Source organism: Buteo buteo, chromosome 13 (assembly GCF_964188355.1).
Source record: "Buteo buteo chromosome 13, bButBut1.hap1.1, whole genome shotgun sequence".
NCBI classification, from domain to species: Eukaryota; Metazoa; Chordata; class Aves; order Accipitriformes; family Accipitridae; genus Buteo; species Buteo buteo.
Genome location: NC_134183.1, coordinates 39,145,551 through 39,163,612, shown reverse-complemented (window position 1 = coordinate 39,163,612; position 18,062 = coordinate 39,145,551). Strand labels below are relative to the sequence as shown.

The window sequence follows — 18,062 nt, the reverse complement described above, 5'->3', positions numbered from 1 at the left end:
ACACCCATCCTTTGGCTAAGAAAGAGGAATATTTCTTGCACCTTAACACAGGAATTACGATGAACATTCACTTTGCTGTCTGCAGTTCAAGCAAGTATTAGGGATCCAATCATGCAGAATAAGGCTGTTAGATCACTTCAGGGCTCTCTACTAATTAATTAGTACCAAAGCATCACAAATTAATCATGTGCAGTCAGATTCAGCAAAGTGTTCGGTCAGAGCAGTTTAATGCAAAGTAGTTTTACCTTCCTAAACTGGAGGGAGAGAATCTGCTGCTTGATAAGCTAAGCAAAAAACAGCATAAAAAACATTAGACAGAGAAGCATGGAAAGGAGCTGAAATAAACAAACCGTTACAGAGACGTATTAATGATGAGCCATTTTGCACAGGTCAGAGTTCCTATTAAAAGAAGGTACAGCTGCCTTACTCAGGCTGACTGCCAGGACGAGCAAGCCGCATTGTAAATTGAAATCAAAGGCTGTAAAAATGAAATGGTCGTTAACTGCAGAGAATAAGTGTAAGGATATTTATACAAGTAGGTTTCCAAGAAGCAGCACCTGAGCCTTCCATGCACCATCCGCAGCGTTGTGCTCAAAGCAGGCAACTCCACCCCGGGAGATGTTCGATTAAACGGCAGGCAGGAGTACAGACCGTTGCAAGCCCACTTCTCTGCTGGCAAGCAGGTGGCCTGAGCTGGTCACCCTCTGTGCTTCCAAGGACAGCTCTTTGGAGAAGCTGAAAGCTCTCTGGTCACTATACACCGTTTTCCAGCTTGCCAACCAAATCACTAAGGTCTGGCAAAAAATTAAAATAAAATAAAAGAAGTAGACTTTACAAGTATCTATAGGTTTTGCTTTCTTTGCAGGAACATGTTATAACATTAACCAATTCAGGGGAAAAAAAAAATAATCAAACACCCAAGTCCTACATAAGGGACACCCAGATGAGCTACTTACCAGTGGCCACCAGCTCTCCCAAAGGAGTGTCTTCAAGGACTCACATCCTAGCCAAAAAGGCCACATTGCCATATTGTGGCAGCAGCCCCTTGCAGGCTGTAGGAAACAACCTCTTGGCATTGACCCACAGCAGGCAGGAGCAGCTCCTCAGACCCTGAGCGCACCCACGCGGCAATCAAAAGCCTAAAACTAACTAGGTACCTGTTAGTCAACAGCATGTAAGTTCAATGATTTAATCACATTGAGATACGTATTAGTTATGCCTATGCAACAACCTCACCACATAGCCTCAGCAGTGACTGCATCCCTTTGGGATGTTAGAAGTCAGACTCCCACATCAGTACGTGCAGGCAGATCAAACCTTCTCTGCCTTGTGCACTGAAGGCCACTGTTGAACAACCAAACTTCAGTGCTTTACGATGATGCTACAGAAGACAACACGAAGAACTGAGAAAGGTGCACCTCTTCAGGTCTCCTACCCAAATGACCACATCCGGGCTCTGTGCAAGTCCCAATCGCACATAAGTCACAGGACTTCAAGTCTTGCCCTAAAAATGACCACAGAGGGTCTCTGAAAACCGCTGCTGCCAACCATACAGCACTTCCACTTGTGGAGGCAGAACCTCCATGCAAATAATAAGTAAAAAAAGTAGTTCAGCTTGAAGGCCTGACAGTTTACACAAATAATTGCACATTTTCATTGGGAAAAAAACCCAGCACTCTTAAGAGCTCACTGACTCCTCTCCTTCAGATCAGGAAAGCAAAGACAGAAGAAGTTTTAGACAGCCGCTCAGGAGTAGCTTTAACCTAACAAACATGGGTGGCACTTGCCCTTTTGGCAGCGGCTTCACCCTCTCCACGCCCAGACGCACAATCCTGATCCCTCCCCAGTGCCAACTGCTGTTCACGCAGCCAGAGGATGAGCAGATCAGGTGTTATCCAGCTGGAAAAATCAAACACTAACCATAACAGCCTGAGGATCAACCACCCAATCCATCTTGCATGCACTGTGCTGGCCCACAGAAGAAGTCAGACAGAGGAACTTTGTCTTTCTGGCTGAGCCCCACCACCTGGGGCATCCCTTTGAGCCCCATGTCCTTTCCAGCACTGCAAGGCATGCCTTTGCACTACCTGCCTTACTGACCAGCACCGTCACCTTGTCCTCATCACTCCCAGCCAACTTAACAGCTCAGAGAGCTCAAATTGCACCTCCAGCCGCTCTTGCCCTGCCCTGCCCTCACAGGAGGATCAAGCTGCCTCCTCCCCACAACCCATCCAAGCACATCGGCCCAGGGGATCGAAGGGGCAGCAGCACCGATGTGCTGTGTCCCTGTGCTGTGGGCTGCCCCTGAGCAGCTCTGTCTAGCTGGAAACACAACGCACGGGCTTAACAGTCTCGACCACCAGCTTTTCAACAGTAAATGAACCCCAAAACACTCTGCATACCACTGCAAGGGAAAAATGTCCTTTTAGCCTCCAAGAATACTAAGGACCTAGGCATTGTTTGAGGAGCCAGCAGGGAAGATCCTAAAATGCTTGCTGGTGAATGCTAGTGTAGGCAGAAGTGTGGTTTTAATCATGCTTTCTTGCATAAGACAAATGGGAAGGTGTCTTGGCTTGAACGTAAAGAAAATCACTCAAATAGCAAGAGTCAGAATGAAGGGTGCCTGTGCCACGAACCCCTTGTGCTCATGAATGCGATCAAACAATGAGCATCGTCAGTATTTTTTTTAATCCCCAGTGTTGAGCACACAACTGGGGCTTTATTCACTGCACATCCTGAAACACAGTGCTGAACACCGGATTGAAGGTCTCTTGAGGATCCTTGATATTATCAAAAGAAAAAGTCCATCACCACAAAGATCCACATATTAACTAAAGTTTAACCTCAATATGCTAAGGAACCAAGCAAAATTTGCTTTTCAGACTAGAGATTTAAGCCCAGAGAGAGCAAGATCAAATTCTGAATGCTTCAGCCAGAACAGGCCTGCCTGCAGGCAGCTGGCATTTCACTTCATTTTAATTACATTCACAGCATACCCGCATGCAGCATAACTACATCAGACTTTACCCACTCTACCAGAAATCTACCCACTTGGAAACATGGGACTCTTGAGCAAGGCACAGAAGACACCCCAGCATGCCTAGTCTGATACTCGCTGGGACTGGGCTGTCTTGTGTCCTCAGCTCCCCAGAGACTTATTAGGGCGCACAGTACAAGACTCTGCTAATGAAATGCTACATCAGCAGCAGACATGTCTCCCCCAAGCAAGCTTGGGGGCATTATAGTTACTGGATGAAGGCAAATGCTTATCTTATCCTGAGGAACACATCTAAAGTGGGTAAATCAAGGTCTCAAGGTACTGGTTTCTCTCTACTGGAGAAGAGGAGCTCAGAGGTCTGCTCCAGGCATGTCCAGCATCAGTGGGAGGAAAGCCTCCTCAGGCACCTTGCATCCATGAAGTGAAGCGCAGCTTGTTAAAAGCTAGCCCTGAAAATACAGGTTTGGTTATTAACCACTGTTGTACTGGACTGTAGAATTATACCCCACTACTATGTACCTTCTACCAGCCTCAGTTCTTTAAATTCTGTTTTATCAGATGCTTTCAAACACCTTCAGACATTTATCATCCTCTTAAAGGTTTTAGACCTTCAACTACTCATAATTTTCTTCCGAAGCGAAGACCATCTTCCCCATTTTCCATGCACTTGCCAAATTTCAGTCTTGCTGCAATGGCAGGAGGCAGAACTGTCAACACCACTCACTTTTTTTAGTCACTAAAAATATTGCTCAAGTTGATGGCCTAGGCTGGTACATCACCCCACTGGCACTGAAAAGTTAACGGCTTGAAAAACACAGATTTTAAATCCAGCACCTTTTCTAACCCTCTCATGCAATCACTGCATGAAATTCTCCTCTTTTGGCATTTCTTCTCCCCAAGATAAAGAAATCTTTCTCCTTCCAGCTCATGTCTTCATATGGAAGTTGACAAGAGCTCTGGAGACCCTGAAACAGGCTTCATAGTGGTTCCATCCTCACATGTACAAGTACAGGGACATGATCTGCTTGAGCTGCAGCAGTCATCAGTGTATTTCAGTGCTCTTCCACAGCACGAAAATTGAGCCACACAAGCTGTCCCCTGCAGCGAATAAACAGAGAAACCTGTCAATAACAGCAAAGCTGAGACCTCCGAGTTATGTTTTGACAGAAACAGCATTGCACAAAAGATCCTCAGAAGAGCCCACCGAAAACTTGGCAGCCCTTCCATCCTGGGAGCAGGACAGAGGGAAGGCCCCAGCAATCCCCTACAGATGCTCCCTCTTGCTAGCACTCTGACCCGTGACATTATTGGGCATGTTTTACACATGCAGACTTCCAAGTATAAGTTTTCATATGAACTTCTCTGCCTCCAAGGTTAATACTACTTGAGACAAATACAAGCCACTCCGAATGTCTTCTCAGCTGTCAGTAGCAAACCATTTTCAACATTTAAAAGCCAACAATGAAGCTTTCATGTACATATGGTCATGCTTAAGGCGTCTTTCCTGCCATGTGTCCCGCTTCTTATCAAGCACTTCATGCACACACAGAACGAGTGTGTTTGTGTTTCATATACCATGGCAGTAATTATCAGCAATCCTGTGATAAAGCAGCTGTGAGTGCTACAGAGCTGTACAAGACACACTGCTATTTTACAGACTGGAAAATGGATGTATCGAGTCTTTGCTTGTCAAGGTCACGAAACAAATCGATGCTGGAGAAATATGGCATTTTTTCTGCAGGTAATTTACTTTGAGCTGAGATGAACACGGACTTGCATGTAACAACTCAGAGCTAGATTTCATTAACAGAGAAGCTGGAAAACAATTAAGTTACATGTTTCTGTATCAGCCTCTATAACACTGTGAAGATGGCTCAGATCTGTGTATTTTAACTCTGAATTATTGCTGCCTTTATGGTCCAAATTAAAGCGGCAGCTAGTTGAAAGACATCAAGGAATGAGAAAGGACAAAAGAAAGCAAAGCAAATATTGGACAATGAGATGCCCAGGAAAGTTGACATCTTCCTGGTAATACATTGTGTACAGAAGATTTTTGTGGCTGTGGGTTAGAGAAGAAGCAAGGTGAAAATATTGCTGTTTGTAACAGCTCTTCTGCCTTCCTCTTCTTGGATCAGGCAACTCTGTAAGGTGTGAGACAACAGCCTCATTCACCCGAGACCTTCCTCCCCTTGCTGAAACAGAGTGAGGACAGAGCACGTTTTAGTTCTATTTCCTGGAAACTACCTCTGCTGTGCCACAAGAGGTACCTCGTTCAGAGGAGATCACATTCTCCCCTTCGCGCAATCAGAGAGGATCCTGCGCCTGGGGAATGTCTCCATTTATGAGGTTTCCAGAGAAGAGCAAAGTTCACACAGGCGATATATTCTGTATTTTAACTGTGGTCCTGACAGGCACTGTTTGTCCAGCTCCACAGCTTGATCTTCCACCCTAGGTTATTGGCTCATCAGCCTACGTACTCAGCTCTGCTTGACTTTCTAGGAGACATGGACAGGAGGCTTTTAGAAAGGGGGCTGAAAAACGCAGTCTGGGATTACTATTCACTATGCACAACTGCCAAGGAGCCCCACTCAAACAAGGCATCACTGTGCAGATAATTACACCAATAGGGAAAAGACACCTCTATCCTAGAGATCCTACAGACTGGAGATGAATCCATTGATGCCTTTATGTTTGCCTTTCCAGTGGGTACTGGATGTCCCTCCTTTCAGAGTTTGGGACACTTCCATCCAACAAGACAAACAGACTGAATTCCCTCAGACGCCACAGCTGGTTTCTTATCAGGGATTTACACCACTTGTTGCCAAACGCAAGGTCCCATAAGAAGTTACAGGTGCCCGACTGATGAAGAGGGAACTCCTCTGAACTAAGAAAGCTAAACATGCTTTTCAGGAACTAAGCACTCCTGAGTTTTCAGCTCACTTTTTATTATAGTAACAGATCTTTCACCTTCAGTTGGTATTACGTGCAAAGCAGGAGTTATAAGATTGGGAATGGTTTCTAGCCAGAAAAGCCAGGTGGCAAGGCACTCTCCCGAGCTCAACTACCGCCACAACCAGAGACAGCCGTCCAAGAAGAGATCAGAGGCAATGTCACTATACTCTATAAATATCTGCATATGATGAAGCTATGACAGTAGAAAGATATTTAAGCAAGGAGGCAATGCTGTAATGAGACGGAGGAGCAGACATCTGCATTTGATGAGAGGTGCAGATCACTTCCAACAGAAGAGTTTGCCTAAGACTCCGATGAAGTTTTTACATAATGTTGCATCTCTCCGCACAAGACATTCTCCACACTCAGCTGGGTGTACAAAAAGGACACCTAAAGATATGTCTTGAAGTTGTGGCCCATGAATGCAGCTAAGGCAGACGCTGAACAGGACTGACAGCTTCTCCTCTCACTTTGTGAAGTAATTGTAGTCAAGTGCTTTGAGACATAAGAGGTTTTTTTTAAAAAAAAACACCTACCCCAAAATAAAAAAGTCCTGTCAGCTGCCAGGGCAGAAGGCAAGTCACCATGACCACAAGCTGCTCCTCACATTGTCCGTTATCAGGCATGTTAAAAGATCGGCAAAGGAAACCCGGTAATCTCTTGCCACTGAGCTACCTGCTCACAGGGAAGATTCTTCCCAAGGACCAGTTCCCGAGAGCACAAAAAGTAAATATTCTGAATACTCTGTTTAATAAAGGCATAATGTTCTCTCTATGGCCATTTTCAATACCTCTATTCTTTTGGCCCCTGCAGCACCACCTCTGACAAATTCTACACCTTAAAAAACACAAAAAGCATGTACCGGTTTCCAAATTAGTATCCTTCAATTTACCGTCCCTTTCCTCCTATAGGATTAGGGAGACCAAGCAACACAATCCAGACTACTCTATACATGGTTCATGAACGCAAGCATGTAGGTGAAACATGCTCACAAGTCACCCCAGAAGCAGGGATTCCTAACCTCAGTTTCTTTTCATAAAGATATTTCCATGTCTGTAAGTACCTCTACCATGTCACTCCACTTTCTGCTGCTTTAAGAATGGGTGAAAAGAGCAGGCAAATATTTCAGTTCAACACAGTCTACAAATACATACGGAGACAGCAACAGAGAAGCCTGAAAAAACCCACACTTTCTTCGGATCAGAATATCGATTTTTGCTTTCTAACCACCACAGCAGCCTCCCACCACAATTCTGTGTCTACCTCACTTGTCCCATACTTTTGCTAGCTCCAAACTCACCAAATTCAAATATGTTCTGCGTTAAAAAGAATTGCTGAATGTTATCTGCCATTAGGCATGTCGCTCATCTTGCTTTTCAAGTTCTCCCAGGCAAGCTCTCCAGATGTTCCTGGATTTAATTAAACCCCTAATTGCTTTTTGAAAGTCTCCTCGCTATACCATTCCACTCACTTGCTTTCCAGAATTGTTATGATACATTATTTAATTACAGGACAAAAAGCCCCACTTCATTCAAGCCCTTGCCCTGCATCATAGACAACAACACAGTTTTGTAGGCGCTCTGAGGGCTGTGCAGGGAATGAGACTTTTATATTACTCCTCCCTAACTCATTAGAGAAACTGGAAGATGTCATGAACACAGGGAAAGGTCAGGTTTGCTATTTAGCAAATATTTATTCACTGCTTCTTACAATAGAAGGGGCAGCCACTGAAGTTAACAGGCAAAATGAAATTACCTTTCCATAGGCTTTGACGACCAAGTACATAAGTGGGTTGAAAAAAGGATTGGACAATTTGTGGAAATCGAATGCACTGCTGATTTAAGCATGGCAATACAGCGTCCCTTTGCCTGCAAAAGCATTAGGCTCCCATGGATGGAAATTGGGGTGCACCCATCCACAGCACTAACCTGACAAGTTCAAGGTGTTCAGGACTCAGAGCTTTGCAGGCACAGGGTGGATTTACCATACCCAAGCCGCAGCGTCGACCCAGCCAGAAGACACTAGGCTCACTGCACGGGAGCGGTACATCGCTCTGTGCCTTCCTCAGCAGCCTTAAGGAGAACTTTGGGGATTTGGGGAAGTGGGCTGGGAACACTGGAGGTATTGCTTGCGGGACTGATGAACACTCTTTTATGGTTAAACTGATTAAAGCTGCAATTTGAACATACTCAGAGGGGAATAAAAGTCAAGCTATAAGCAAAAAAACCGACCTCAGATTTATTTATTAAAGACTCTCTCTACTTGTAATCTGCAGAATGGAGTCATCGGACTCAATTACAGATTTCCTTTGCATGGTCTGAGGTCGCAGATTGGTTGTGGACACTGTACGGGCATTTGTTGGTACCAAAGATGCCACAGTATGCAGACATACTGCCGTTAGATCGCACACTACGATACAAGCACAAAGGAAATGAATTAAGGCAACTTAACTTTGGCATTACTCCAGTTTTAACATCTGACTTCCAGGCAGCACTTTTTTATCTCTTTTGGTCCTGTATTTGTTTTTACATACCTCTGATTCTTTGAGGCATCGATGCTTGACATGCTGGAAATGGATTATTTATAAATCAACAACAGGGAAGAGGCACGCTCGTTTCAAGAGCTTAGAGACCAAAGAGCATTCCTAGTGAATTCAAAGTAATTTATAGGGTTTATTTTGAACGCCTAACACAATCACCAACACCTTTGCCTTCGCTGGCACGTTGCCTTGTTTTTTTGCATTTGCTAGCCTCAGCCAGTCTCAGTTGACAACATGTTTATCATACCTTCTCCCGCGTGAACAAAGCCTTATTCCTACCACAGACCCCCTGCCTAAGGCCATTTCTGACCCAGGAATGCTGTTCTCATCGCTGCTCGGCCCGTATCTACATTGTAGAAATGCCTTTTTGGCAATAAGATAAGGCACACGCGCAGCGGGCCCCTTGCTCGGCGTCTGGTGTCGATAAGGCGGGCGGCTTCACTACAATGAAGGCAGGAAGGTCAGCGCCGTACGCCGCACACGCATTTAACTCCGGGGACGCAGAAGCTTGTGCCCGTCAGGATTTCACAGCAAGGCGACCGACTTCACACACCCGACCTGCCATAAAACCACGCGCAACACCGACAACCCCTGCGCCGGCAACGACCGCAAAAAAAACCCCACCGAACCCACAAGCCTTTTTCTCCAGGGAGCGAGGGGCAGGCCTGCGGCAAACTGGCTCTTCTGGAGAGCCCAAGCCATCGCTTGTTTTTTTCCACCCTGCAGAAGAAAGAGGGAAAGGCCCGGGAGGCCACCTCGGTCGGTGCGGGGCCGGGGCATTGCCAGCCCGCTCCCTTCCCGCTTCACCTCCGGGCGGCTCGTCCCCGCTTCCCCCACGCCTCGGCCCTCCACCTGCCCTTGGAATGCCCGTCCCCGTCCCAGGCAACCGCGGCGGGAGCCGGACAGGGGGACACCCACCCGGCCCCGGCCGCCCTCACCTGTTCTGGGGGCGAATGCCCAGCAGGTAGCTGCGCCGGTCGGGCCGGGAGGCCCAGGCCGCGCTCTCGGCCTCCTCCGCCCCCTCGACGCCGTCCGTTCCCCGCCCGGGGAGGCCGGCGAGGGCCCGGCGGGGCGAGCCCATGGCGGCGGCCGGGCTACGGCTGCCCCTGCCCCCGCCGCCGCCGCCGCTGCTGCCCGCCCTGTCAGTCACCGCCGGCATTTATAGCCGCCCCGCACATGCCGCTGTCAGTCGGGGGCGGCGGCGACATGACGTGGCGGCCGCGGCCCGGCCCGGCCTGGCCCGGGCCTGGCGGCCCGGCCTCCTCCTCCTCCTTCTCCTCCTCCTCCTTCCATCACTGCCAGCTCGAGTTCATCTCCTTGGGAGAAAGGGTGTTGTGGTTTTTGTTTTATAATAGCCTCCACACACACACACACACCCCCCTCGGTTTTGGGGGATTTCTCGCGCCTCGAAGATGTCTCAGGATCCGCTAAAAACATTCCCCCGGTTTCTTGCAGGCACAAGGCTCCCGCCCCGGCCGGCGGCACCGCGCAGCGCGGTCGCGGCAGTCACGTCCGTGCGTCGGCCTCAGCAGCGTCTCACGCCTTGGCAGCCTGGTTTGTATCCTGGGCCGCCCGGGAGGAGGTCTGTGACGGTATTTATTCGGTCTTCATGAAAAGGACAGCACAAGAGAGGGCTATAAAAGGTGGGTACTTGTCACAAACTATTACCAGCAGCGATTTAATACCAAATGAAAACATAACGCATAATAAAATGGGATTTATTCCTGTTCCGCCTTCGTCTTACCTGTCAAGTTCTTGTATCGTGCGCTGCAGGCATGTCACTGGTGGCGCCGCATCTCTCCGGCACCGGATTGACGGATGGAGCAGATTTGCTGTGGATCAGCCGCCTGCCCACAACTGCACAGCAGCGATTGCTGCAGAAGTGGGAAGATGATGGTAGAGAGCTCCAGACCGGGAAAGGCAACAGGCTTTGAGCTGATCCCCCCTGGCAGGAGAGGTAACGAATGCAGCAGCAAGCAGTGGAGCAGGCAATAGCCGTGTGGATCACTTGGTGCAGGACACCCCTGATTCCTCTTCCCCAGCAAACACTGTGATTTGGAAGGTGACTTTGGATAGGGACAGGCACAGGGGTATTCACAGACATACACAGTGTGTGCATCACCTATACAGGTACAGGGGTGTGCACAGAGGCACACAGTGTGTGCACCACCTGTGCACGGGCAAGGCGTGTGCACAGACACACACACACAAGAGTGTGTGCATCAGGTCGATGCAACCCAGCTTTGACCTAAGCTGTTCTTGTCACTGGTATATCAAACCTCGGTCCAGATGGAAGGAGTGGTTACAACTTGAGCCAAATCTGCATGTGGAGAAACTGATGTCCACCAAGAGAATTGCCAAGCCCAGCAGATGCCCAAGCCTGGGCATATGGGAAGGCAGTGACATCTGTGGACCAGGGGTTTGGGGAGAAGTTTGCAGGGAGAGGCGGTGACTGTGGGGGATCCAGCCATTCAATCTAGTAAAGCGGTGCTTGCAGACAGCACCCGACCCAAAGCCAGGACCCCCAAGTAAATTTTACTTTCATATAAAGTTTCTTGGATCCTGTTGACCTGTCAGAGTCGGCGTATACTGGGTCAGCAATTTGGGTTTTGTGGTTGCAGTAGTTATGATGTGGTCCTAAGCACTCCAAATCTGGATTTATCCAGTTGGATGACAGTGGCCTGATCAGACTTGTAGTTCTTTCACACAAGGCCCAGTGAAATGCTTTTCTCAGCTCCGATCTCAGGATAGTCTTGCATTTGAGCGGTGTTTTGGAAGGAGCCTTCTGTCATCTCAGGAGCAGATATTGGAGTTTATTTGCTTTTTGCAGGCCACAATGGCAGGTGATTACATTATCAGGCATGTAAATAGCTGGATTTGTGATACCAGAGAGGATGCTTGGTCTTGGCAAATGCAAAGGAGATGAACCTCAAAGACATTTGGATGTGGTCCTAGGAAACACGGGGAAAGAAGGTGGTCCCAGAGGACTGACGGAAGATCTCACCTTCATCAGGCAGTAAAAGAGCAGATGAAATTGCATAAAACAAACGTAGTATGATCCACAGGGGAAACAACGATACTCATTTTCGATAGGCAGCAGTGGGCTCTGTGTGGGCTAATGTCACTCAGGAATAATCTGTCTCAAACAGAATACAGTAGACCTGAAAAAAATACCAAACTCTCAGAAGGGCAGCAAGGATGACCAGAGGTCCAGACTGGCTGCTGCATGAAGAATAACTACATAGACTGGGACTCTTCAGCCTGGAAGGAACAACTGAGGTGTGTATGACTGAGGTATACACAGCTGTGAGGGAGAAGGAGAACGAGACCAGGGGCATCACATGAAATTAGCAGGAGGTAAAATCAGTAAGAGGGAGATGCTTGCTCCCTTACCCTGGCATTAAGCTGCTTCCACACATTGCTGTGGCTGCTCAATGTCAAGAGGGGTTAAGAAACCCCATAGGACAAATCTGTGGAAGGAAAATCTCTTGAGGTTTCCTCAGGACAAAAATACTACCTTTGGTTCAAGAAGTCTCTGAGCTACAAAAGAATATTCACTGTGTGTACGGTCCAGTCTCACACCCTTCGCTGTGCCCTGGCTGGTGCACAAATGTGGGAGGCAGGATGCTAGGCTGGGGGGACCCAAGGTGCCATTCTCCTGCTCCCATCTCTTTCTCTGAAAGGAGGAGGACTTTCAGGTCCCACAGCTTCAGGAAACCTGAATTCAAGTTCCAGCATATGAATTACATGTTATTTTACCATCTGGTCACCGTGAGCCCTACCTCTCAGGGTGTTGATCTGATAGAGCAGAGCCCAGACCATCTTGAGAAGGGTGTCCAGAACAGACAGGTCTCTGTGTCAGACCTGGAACTGTGTCTGGTTTCAGACTCCCAAATACAGGAAAGACACTTACACACTGGAGTGAGTCCAGTGAAGGCCACCAAGATGGTTAAGGGAGCTCAGGAACATGACATAGGAGGAGAGGATGAGAGAAACTGGGTTTAAGTCTTCAGGGGAGGGCTAAATGGAGACCTCCTTGTTTTCTTCAACTACCTCATGGGAGGGTGTGACCAGACAGAGCCAGACACTTCCCAGAGATGCAGAGTGATGGACTGAGAGGCAACAAATGCAAGTGGCAAGGAGGAAAGTTCTGATTACATGTTAGGAAAAGAAATTGCCCTGTGAGGGGGATCAAACAGCACAACAGTGTCCCAGAGAGGTGAGCGATCTCCATCCTGGGAGACAGTCATCTGTGGATGGGACAAGGTGCCAAGCAACTGATCAACCTCCTGCTTGGAGCGGGAGGCTGGACCAGAGACCTCCAGAGGTCCCTTCCCAGCCTAGTCATACCGTGGTGCTGTGCCTTACCCTGGTAACAGAGGGAAACCTGGATGGTGAGCACATGTTTAGCTCGACTGTGGTGAGACAAAGCCTGCTGTGGTGTTTGATCCTCCACCCCAGGCACATGGTGGATGTATTTTTTTCCACCCTTTCAGGCTGTGAATGGTCCTTGTGCTCGTTGCCCTGCTGAGACAGAGCTTCCTCTTACAGCATCTGCTCTACCGTCTTCTTGTTCACAGAGTGACAGTGCCCTCTGCTCCTGTCTCCATTTGGAAACGCACTCTCTCACCATTTAGTTTTTGAAGCCTAAGCCAGTCAGCCACAAGGCTTCAATCCTTGTTAGCAAAGCTTTCCTCCGCTGCCTGAAAATCCAGCACTGACTCACAGCGAGAGTTGCAGATGTTTTCTTACTCCTCTCACACAATATATCCTTCCCTTTCCCACCCTGCATGCGTACCCATAGGATCCGCCCTTTCTAAAATCACAGGCTTCTTCCTGCTCTCCAACATGATGTCAGCAGGCCCTCTCCCCTGGTTCTTTACCAAATATTCATGCAGACTGTGCCAGGGCAGGGCTCTTACAGAGGACAAGTACGATGGACTTTTTGTCTAGGAATTTGATGGAGGATGCTCTCTCTGAAGTCCAGAGAAGCAGCCTGTGGGGAACGCAGCAACCACCGGCTGTTTGAAGAGATGCTGCATCAACCAGAAGTGTCATCTTTAGCTCTGGGAAAGTGCTGGGGTTAATTTAATGATCATTTTTATTAGCTACCCGCGCTGCATTTATAATAACTCTGCATCACAGGCATGACATGGAGCTACTGGCACATACTCAGCTAGAACCTTCATTTGCAGTCCATTAATATGTCTTTTTTAAACCTGCAAGGGTGTATTTCCAAATGCTTGGCTGGACCCTCTAGAAATTGAGAAGAAGGAGGGTCTGTGTGATCTGGGGAGATGAGCACAAAGAAAAGTCCTATGAGTCTATGCTAAGCATCACCTTCCCTGTATCCAGGAAAGGAAAGGACCAGTCCCTGTAGGAGCAGGGATTGCTCTGGATCGTATTGGATGGACAGGGTGTAGCACTTTTTTCTACTTTTGCAGGAGCGCAGCATGACTGTCCCATCCTGCACAGAGGAAAGGACATAGAGGGAGAAAATCCTTCCTCCATACACCAACTGTGTTGGGTTTGGCTTTTTCCTACCATCTTCTTCCCCACCCCTTGTAAGAGAAAAGCAGCAGGTAGAGGTGCATCCCTCAGCCTTGCTTAGTCCCTCCAACCCTATGGCATGGCTCAGCTTTGCCCTGGGTTCCCTAGGGAACCCTGTGGAGGTGATCCATGACTGCTCTCAGCCACAACTGCTTCTCTCCACCATCCTGGAGACCTGCCTGCGCCCTTCCATGCTGCCACTGAAGGCACCTGGGAGAGACATCCCTGATGGCCTTGCTTTTCCTTGGTCAGCCCCCTTCATAGCCACTGCTGCAGCCCCGGGGGAGAGAAATATCAACAAGGGAGCAAGAGTCCCTCTCACAGCTTCTTCTTCAGATAGTCCGTGGTCGCCCTTGTGCTGAAATCCTGGTCCCTGTCACTCCTGGCACCATGGGGACCTGCTGCCCAGGACCATTGGCCTGGGGAGAAGCCAGCCTGGTGGGAATTTGTCAGTCCCGGGGCGGGGAACCCGTCAGTGAGGCCCCTCCAGTCCTGAGCCCAGACCTGCTTCGTCCCCTTGGCTTTGCGTCACACTCCCTGCCCGGTCACTTCATAGTTTTTTGGGAATGACAACAAATGACTCTCTGGTCACCCTCCGTCCTCTCCATTCGCCACTTCCAGCTCCTTTCCACGTGGCCCTCCCGTCTCTTGAAAGGTGAAGAGTTTTGGTTTAACGAGCATGACGTTACTTGCCCTGACTTTGCAAATGAAGGTCCCGACGCTCACCGCCACGTCGTTTCCCCTGTGGGAGCGGGCCGTCCCCGGCCATCCCAGTTCTGCCCCATCCCGGATGGGCTTGTGCAACCTCCGGGTGGGCTGGCCCAGCGCCACTTCCCCCGGGGCCCTCGTGATGCCTGGCCCAGCCGGTGGGGATTTCTCGGAGGAAGCGGCCCCGTGGGGTTTCTGCCCGCCCGGCGGAGCAAGGGGCAGCGGAGCTGTGGCTCCACCATGAGCCTTGGGGCCTGCGGCCCCTGGCAGAGAGGTGAGGGCAGCCGCGGGGTGCGAGGACGGTGGGCAGGGTGGCCGTGGAGAGGGGGTGAGAGTGGCTGTGGGGGTGAGGAGAGCAAGGGTGGTCGTGGGGGCAGGGGCGAGGACACCCGTGGGGAGGACAGGACCCCCGTGGGGCTGGGGGAGAGGACACCCGTGGGGCTGGGGTGAGGGCACCGCTGGGGATGTGGGTGAAGACGGCTGCGGGGATGGGGGCGAGGTCGCCTGTGGGGAAGGGGCGAGGACACCCGCGGGCGGGGGAGGTAGGGGTAGCCTTGTACCCGAGCGAGGGGCGCCTCCCGCAGCGCCCCCGTCGGAGCGGGCCGGGCGGTGCCGAGGGGCAGCCCCGACGGCGTTCGGTGCCGCCCCGCGCGGTTCGGCTGCGGCGGCGGGGCGGGCCCGGCGGCGCGGAAGTGCGGGCCGGCGGCGCCTTCCCCGGGCCGGGGGGGGGCTGGCGGCAGGGGAGCGCGGGGGCTGCGGCCCGGCCCCGCTCCGCTCTGGGGTGGGGGGAGCCCGCCGAGGCCCCGGCCCGGCGAAGCGGAGAGCCTGGAGCCCGGCCTACCCGGACCCGGAGGCCGCCGTGCCCGCCCGCCGCCGTGCCGGCTGGACGGGCCCGAGCCGCCCTCCCCGCCCCCGTCCGAGCTCCGAGCGCTGCTGTCCCGCCCGCCGCAGGCGCTGCTGCTGCTGCCGCTGCTTCCCCGGGAGAGGAGCCGCCGAGGGCCCGGCCGGCGGCCCCTGAGGTCGGGAAGGAGCCGCCGGCGAAGCGATGCAGGAAGGTGAGCGGCTGCCGGGGGGCCAGCGGGCAGCTGGGCCTGGGCGATCCCCCCCCCCGTGCCCTGCGGCACAAGAAGTGCTGCCGGCCGTGCGTTTGGGCCCCAAGGGAGCCCAAAAAAGGCCAGTGGCATCCCCTGGGCACGGGAGGCCGAGCATCTCCCCATTTCCGAGTCTCCCTTCCTCCTGGGATGGGTGCCAGGGCCCCCCTCTTGCAGCTCCGGTGTGCCCGGCCACCAGCTGGGAGCCAACCCCTGGGTTTTCCCTGCTGGGTTGTTTCCACCTCCGCGTCCTGTTTCTCCACAGCCATTGTGATCACCGAGCAGCCGGTCTCCATCTCCGTCCCCGTGGGATACTCCTTCACCCTGCGGTGCAGGGCCGAGGGACGCACGTCGCTGCAGTACCAGTGGTTTTGTCAGCACCAGGTAACGGTGGGAGCAGAGGTGGCCCTGAGTGGGGCACCAGGCTGGGTCCCTGCCCACGGTGGCGGAGCTGGCCTTCTGCGGGCAGAGCTGGTGGGAAGCAGGAGGCTAGAAGGAGAGGGAGATAGGATGCGCGTGGATGCCGAGGGCTTCGGCAGATGCTGGGGTCGGGGGCGTGCAATGGAAAAGCTCCTTCTCCTGCATCCCTGCAGCTGGAGGAGGGGAGGAAACCAGGGATTTCTGCTTTTTCTGCTCTTACAAGGGGCCTGCTGGTGCCGCCTTCTACCAGCGATGAGGGGGGACTCGCTGCCCACCACCCGTGTTTTCCCCTTAGTCTGTCTGCCGCCAGATTCCTGGTGCCACCAAGCAAGACTTGCCCATCACTGCACAGCAGACCCAGCTCTACACCTGCAGAATCAATGACCTCAACAAAAATGCTGTTTTCTCCGACTGGGTGAAGGTGGAGGTCCATCAGTGTGTCGCCAGAGGTAGGAGCGTGTCTTCTAGCTTGTCTATATTTTACGCTTCGCCCACCCTTGCAACAGTGATCCTGTGCGGTTCTCAGGGCAGTGTGTCGTTCCAGCTCAAAAATTGCAATACAGAAGGATTTCTCCAGCGACACGAGTCTGCAGGTCTAAGCCAGACCTCTGCGTCCATCCTCTGGATGGTTCAGGTCCCTGTCATGGTCCCAGTAACTCCGGCTGTATGTACCTGCTCCTCCTGCTGATCACTTGCTGTAGGTTTCCCAGAGTTATACTGGGTGTTTGCCGGTTTGCCTTGGGCATCGGGGCTGGAAGAAGCAATCTGGCTATTTCAAGGCTGAGCAAAAATAACTCTGGGTGTGGTTGACCTCAGCACATTGACTGCGTGCTTGGCAGGACAGGGCGAGCATCAGGTTTGGGAAGCTAGAGGCAGGGCTTTGGTATGTCGTTTACTGTCGCAGGTGTTGTTCTCAAGTATTCCCTGCTCCCAGAGCAGAAAGGTGCAGTAGTGATGCTGCAACCGCAGTCATCCTGTGGGACAGCATCTCTTGGTGCAGGTGGAAAAAGCTCGCTTTTCTGGCAATATGCACAGGGTCTTTTACAGGGTGAAAAAAATGACCATTGTTTTCTGTCCATGCGGAGGGAGGACCAATTCTGTGTCACTGCTTTACAGGACTGCCCCCTCAGCTCTGGCGAGGAGAACCGGTCATCGTCCTCAACCCCACCGAGCAGAGGGTGGAGGTGGGGAAGCCGCTACAGCTGCAGTGTGCTGCCATGGGGGTCCCAGCCCCTAGCTACCAGTGGTACCGGAATGGGAACCTGCTGGAACACCAGAAGAAAAAAAAACTCTGGGTAACGTTGCCTTGGGATAGTTCAGAAACTTTAGCTGCTGAGGTGGGTGATGGGAGAAGCTCGTTGCTGATGGTGGGCATGGGAGAGCCTCAGAAGCCTTGCAGAGACTGCTGAAAATTGTGTTATTGTCATCCTGAACATGAGAGGTGGCAGTCCTTAAGCCCGGCTCGTATCTGCCTGTCAAGATTTGGGTATGCTTTGATCTGTGTGAGCAGGTGAATGCCAGCAGAAAGCAGTCTCTCCTTGCCTGTCCTCCCCGTCTCTCCAGCCCTTGAGAAGCCTCCTCGGGCTCATCTTTCCCTGCCACGTTGCAGGGTTGTGAGAAAGCACTCCACGTATCACCCCTGTTGCTTTGATAGCTGACTGAAGGACTCCGGGTGAAGAGGGAATACATTTTATGGGCTTCTTTCAAAACTGTGGATATTTCTCTAAGAAGTAACCGATTGATAGATGCGTCAAGGGCTCTCAGCACGTCTCTCGTGCCTTTTTGCAGCAGTGGCACAAGAACA

At 51.3% G+C, this 18,062-nt stretch overlaps 2 protein-coding genes and 1 long non-coding RNA gene across 10 annotated transcripts in view; 2 read left to right on the top strand and 1 right to left on the bottom strand.

Moving 5' to 3' along the window:
- ALPK3 (alpha kinase 3) overlaps positions 1–9,663 on the bottom strand; it is a 34,701-nt gene extending 25,038 nt beyond the window's left edge. The window contains exons 1-2 of one of the 4 annotated variants that reach the window (XM_075045783.1): positions 9,428–9,663; positions 246–284 (exon numbers count right to left, since the gene is read on the bottom strand). In XM_075045783.1, the coding sequence (XP_074901884.1) occupies positions 246–284; positions 9,428–9,648 (260 nt within the window). In that variant the 5' untranslated portion in view covers positions 9,649–9,663. Of the gene's footprint in view, positions 1–245; positions 285–557; positions 692–9,427 lie in introns of those variants that run through there. The other 3 variants (XM_075045786.1, XM_075045785.1, XM_075045787.1) reach the window with 3 other exon arrangements.
- A 47-nt stretch (positions 9,664–9,710) lies between these two features.
- On the top strand, positions 9,711–14,759 carry LOC142039274 (uncharacterized). Of its 2 annotated transcripts, none has more exons than XR_012652852.1 (3): positions 9,711–10,132; positions 10,263–11,768; positions 12,986–14,759. It is a non-coding gene; the product is annotated as an uncharacterized LOC142039274 (long non-coding RNA). The 2 variants fall into 2 exon arrangements; XR_012652853.1 differs by having other exon boundaries at positions 9,797–9,818; positions 9,945–10,132; positions 10,263–14,759.
- Positions 14,760–14,892: 133 nt separating this feature from the next.
- The window catches only part of LOC142039270 (mucosa-associated lymphoid tissue lymphoma translocation protein 1-like), a 30,487-nt gene continuing 27,317 nt past the window's right edge, over positions 14,893–18,062 (top strand). For 2 of the 4 annotated variants that reach the window (XM_075045781.1, XM_075045779.1), the window contains exons 1-4: positions 15,667–15,802; positions 16,104–16,222; positions 16,554–16,707; positions 17,375–17,553. In XM_075045781.1, coding sequence (XP_074901882.1) covers positions 15,793–15,802; positions 16,104–16,222; positions 16,554–16,707; positions 17,375–17,553 — 462 coding nt within the window. In that variant the 5' untranslated portion in view covers positions 15,667–15,792. Of the gene's footprint in view, positions 15,022–15,666; positions 15,803–16,103; positions 16,223–16,481; positions 16,708–17,374; positions 17,554–18,062 lie in introns of those variants that run through there. The other 2 variants (XM_075045780.1, XM_075045782.1) reach the window with 2 other exon arrangements.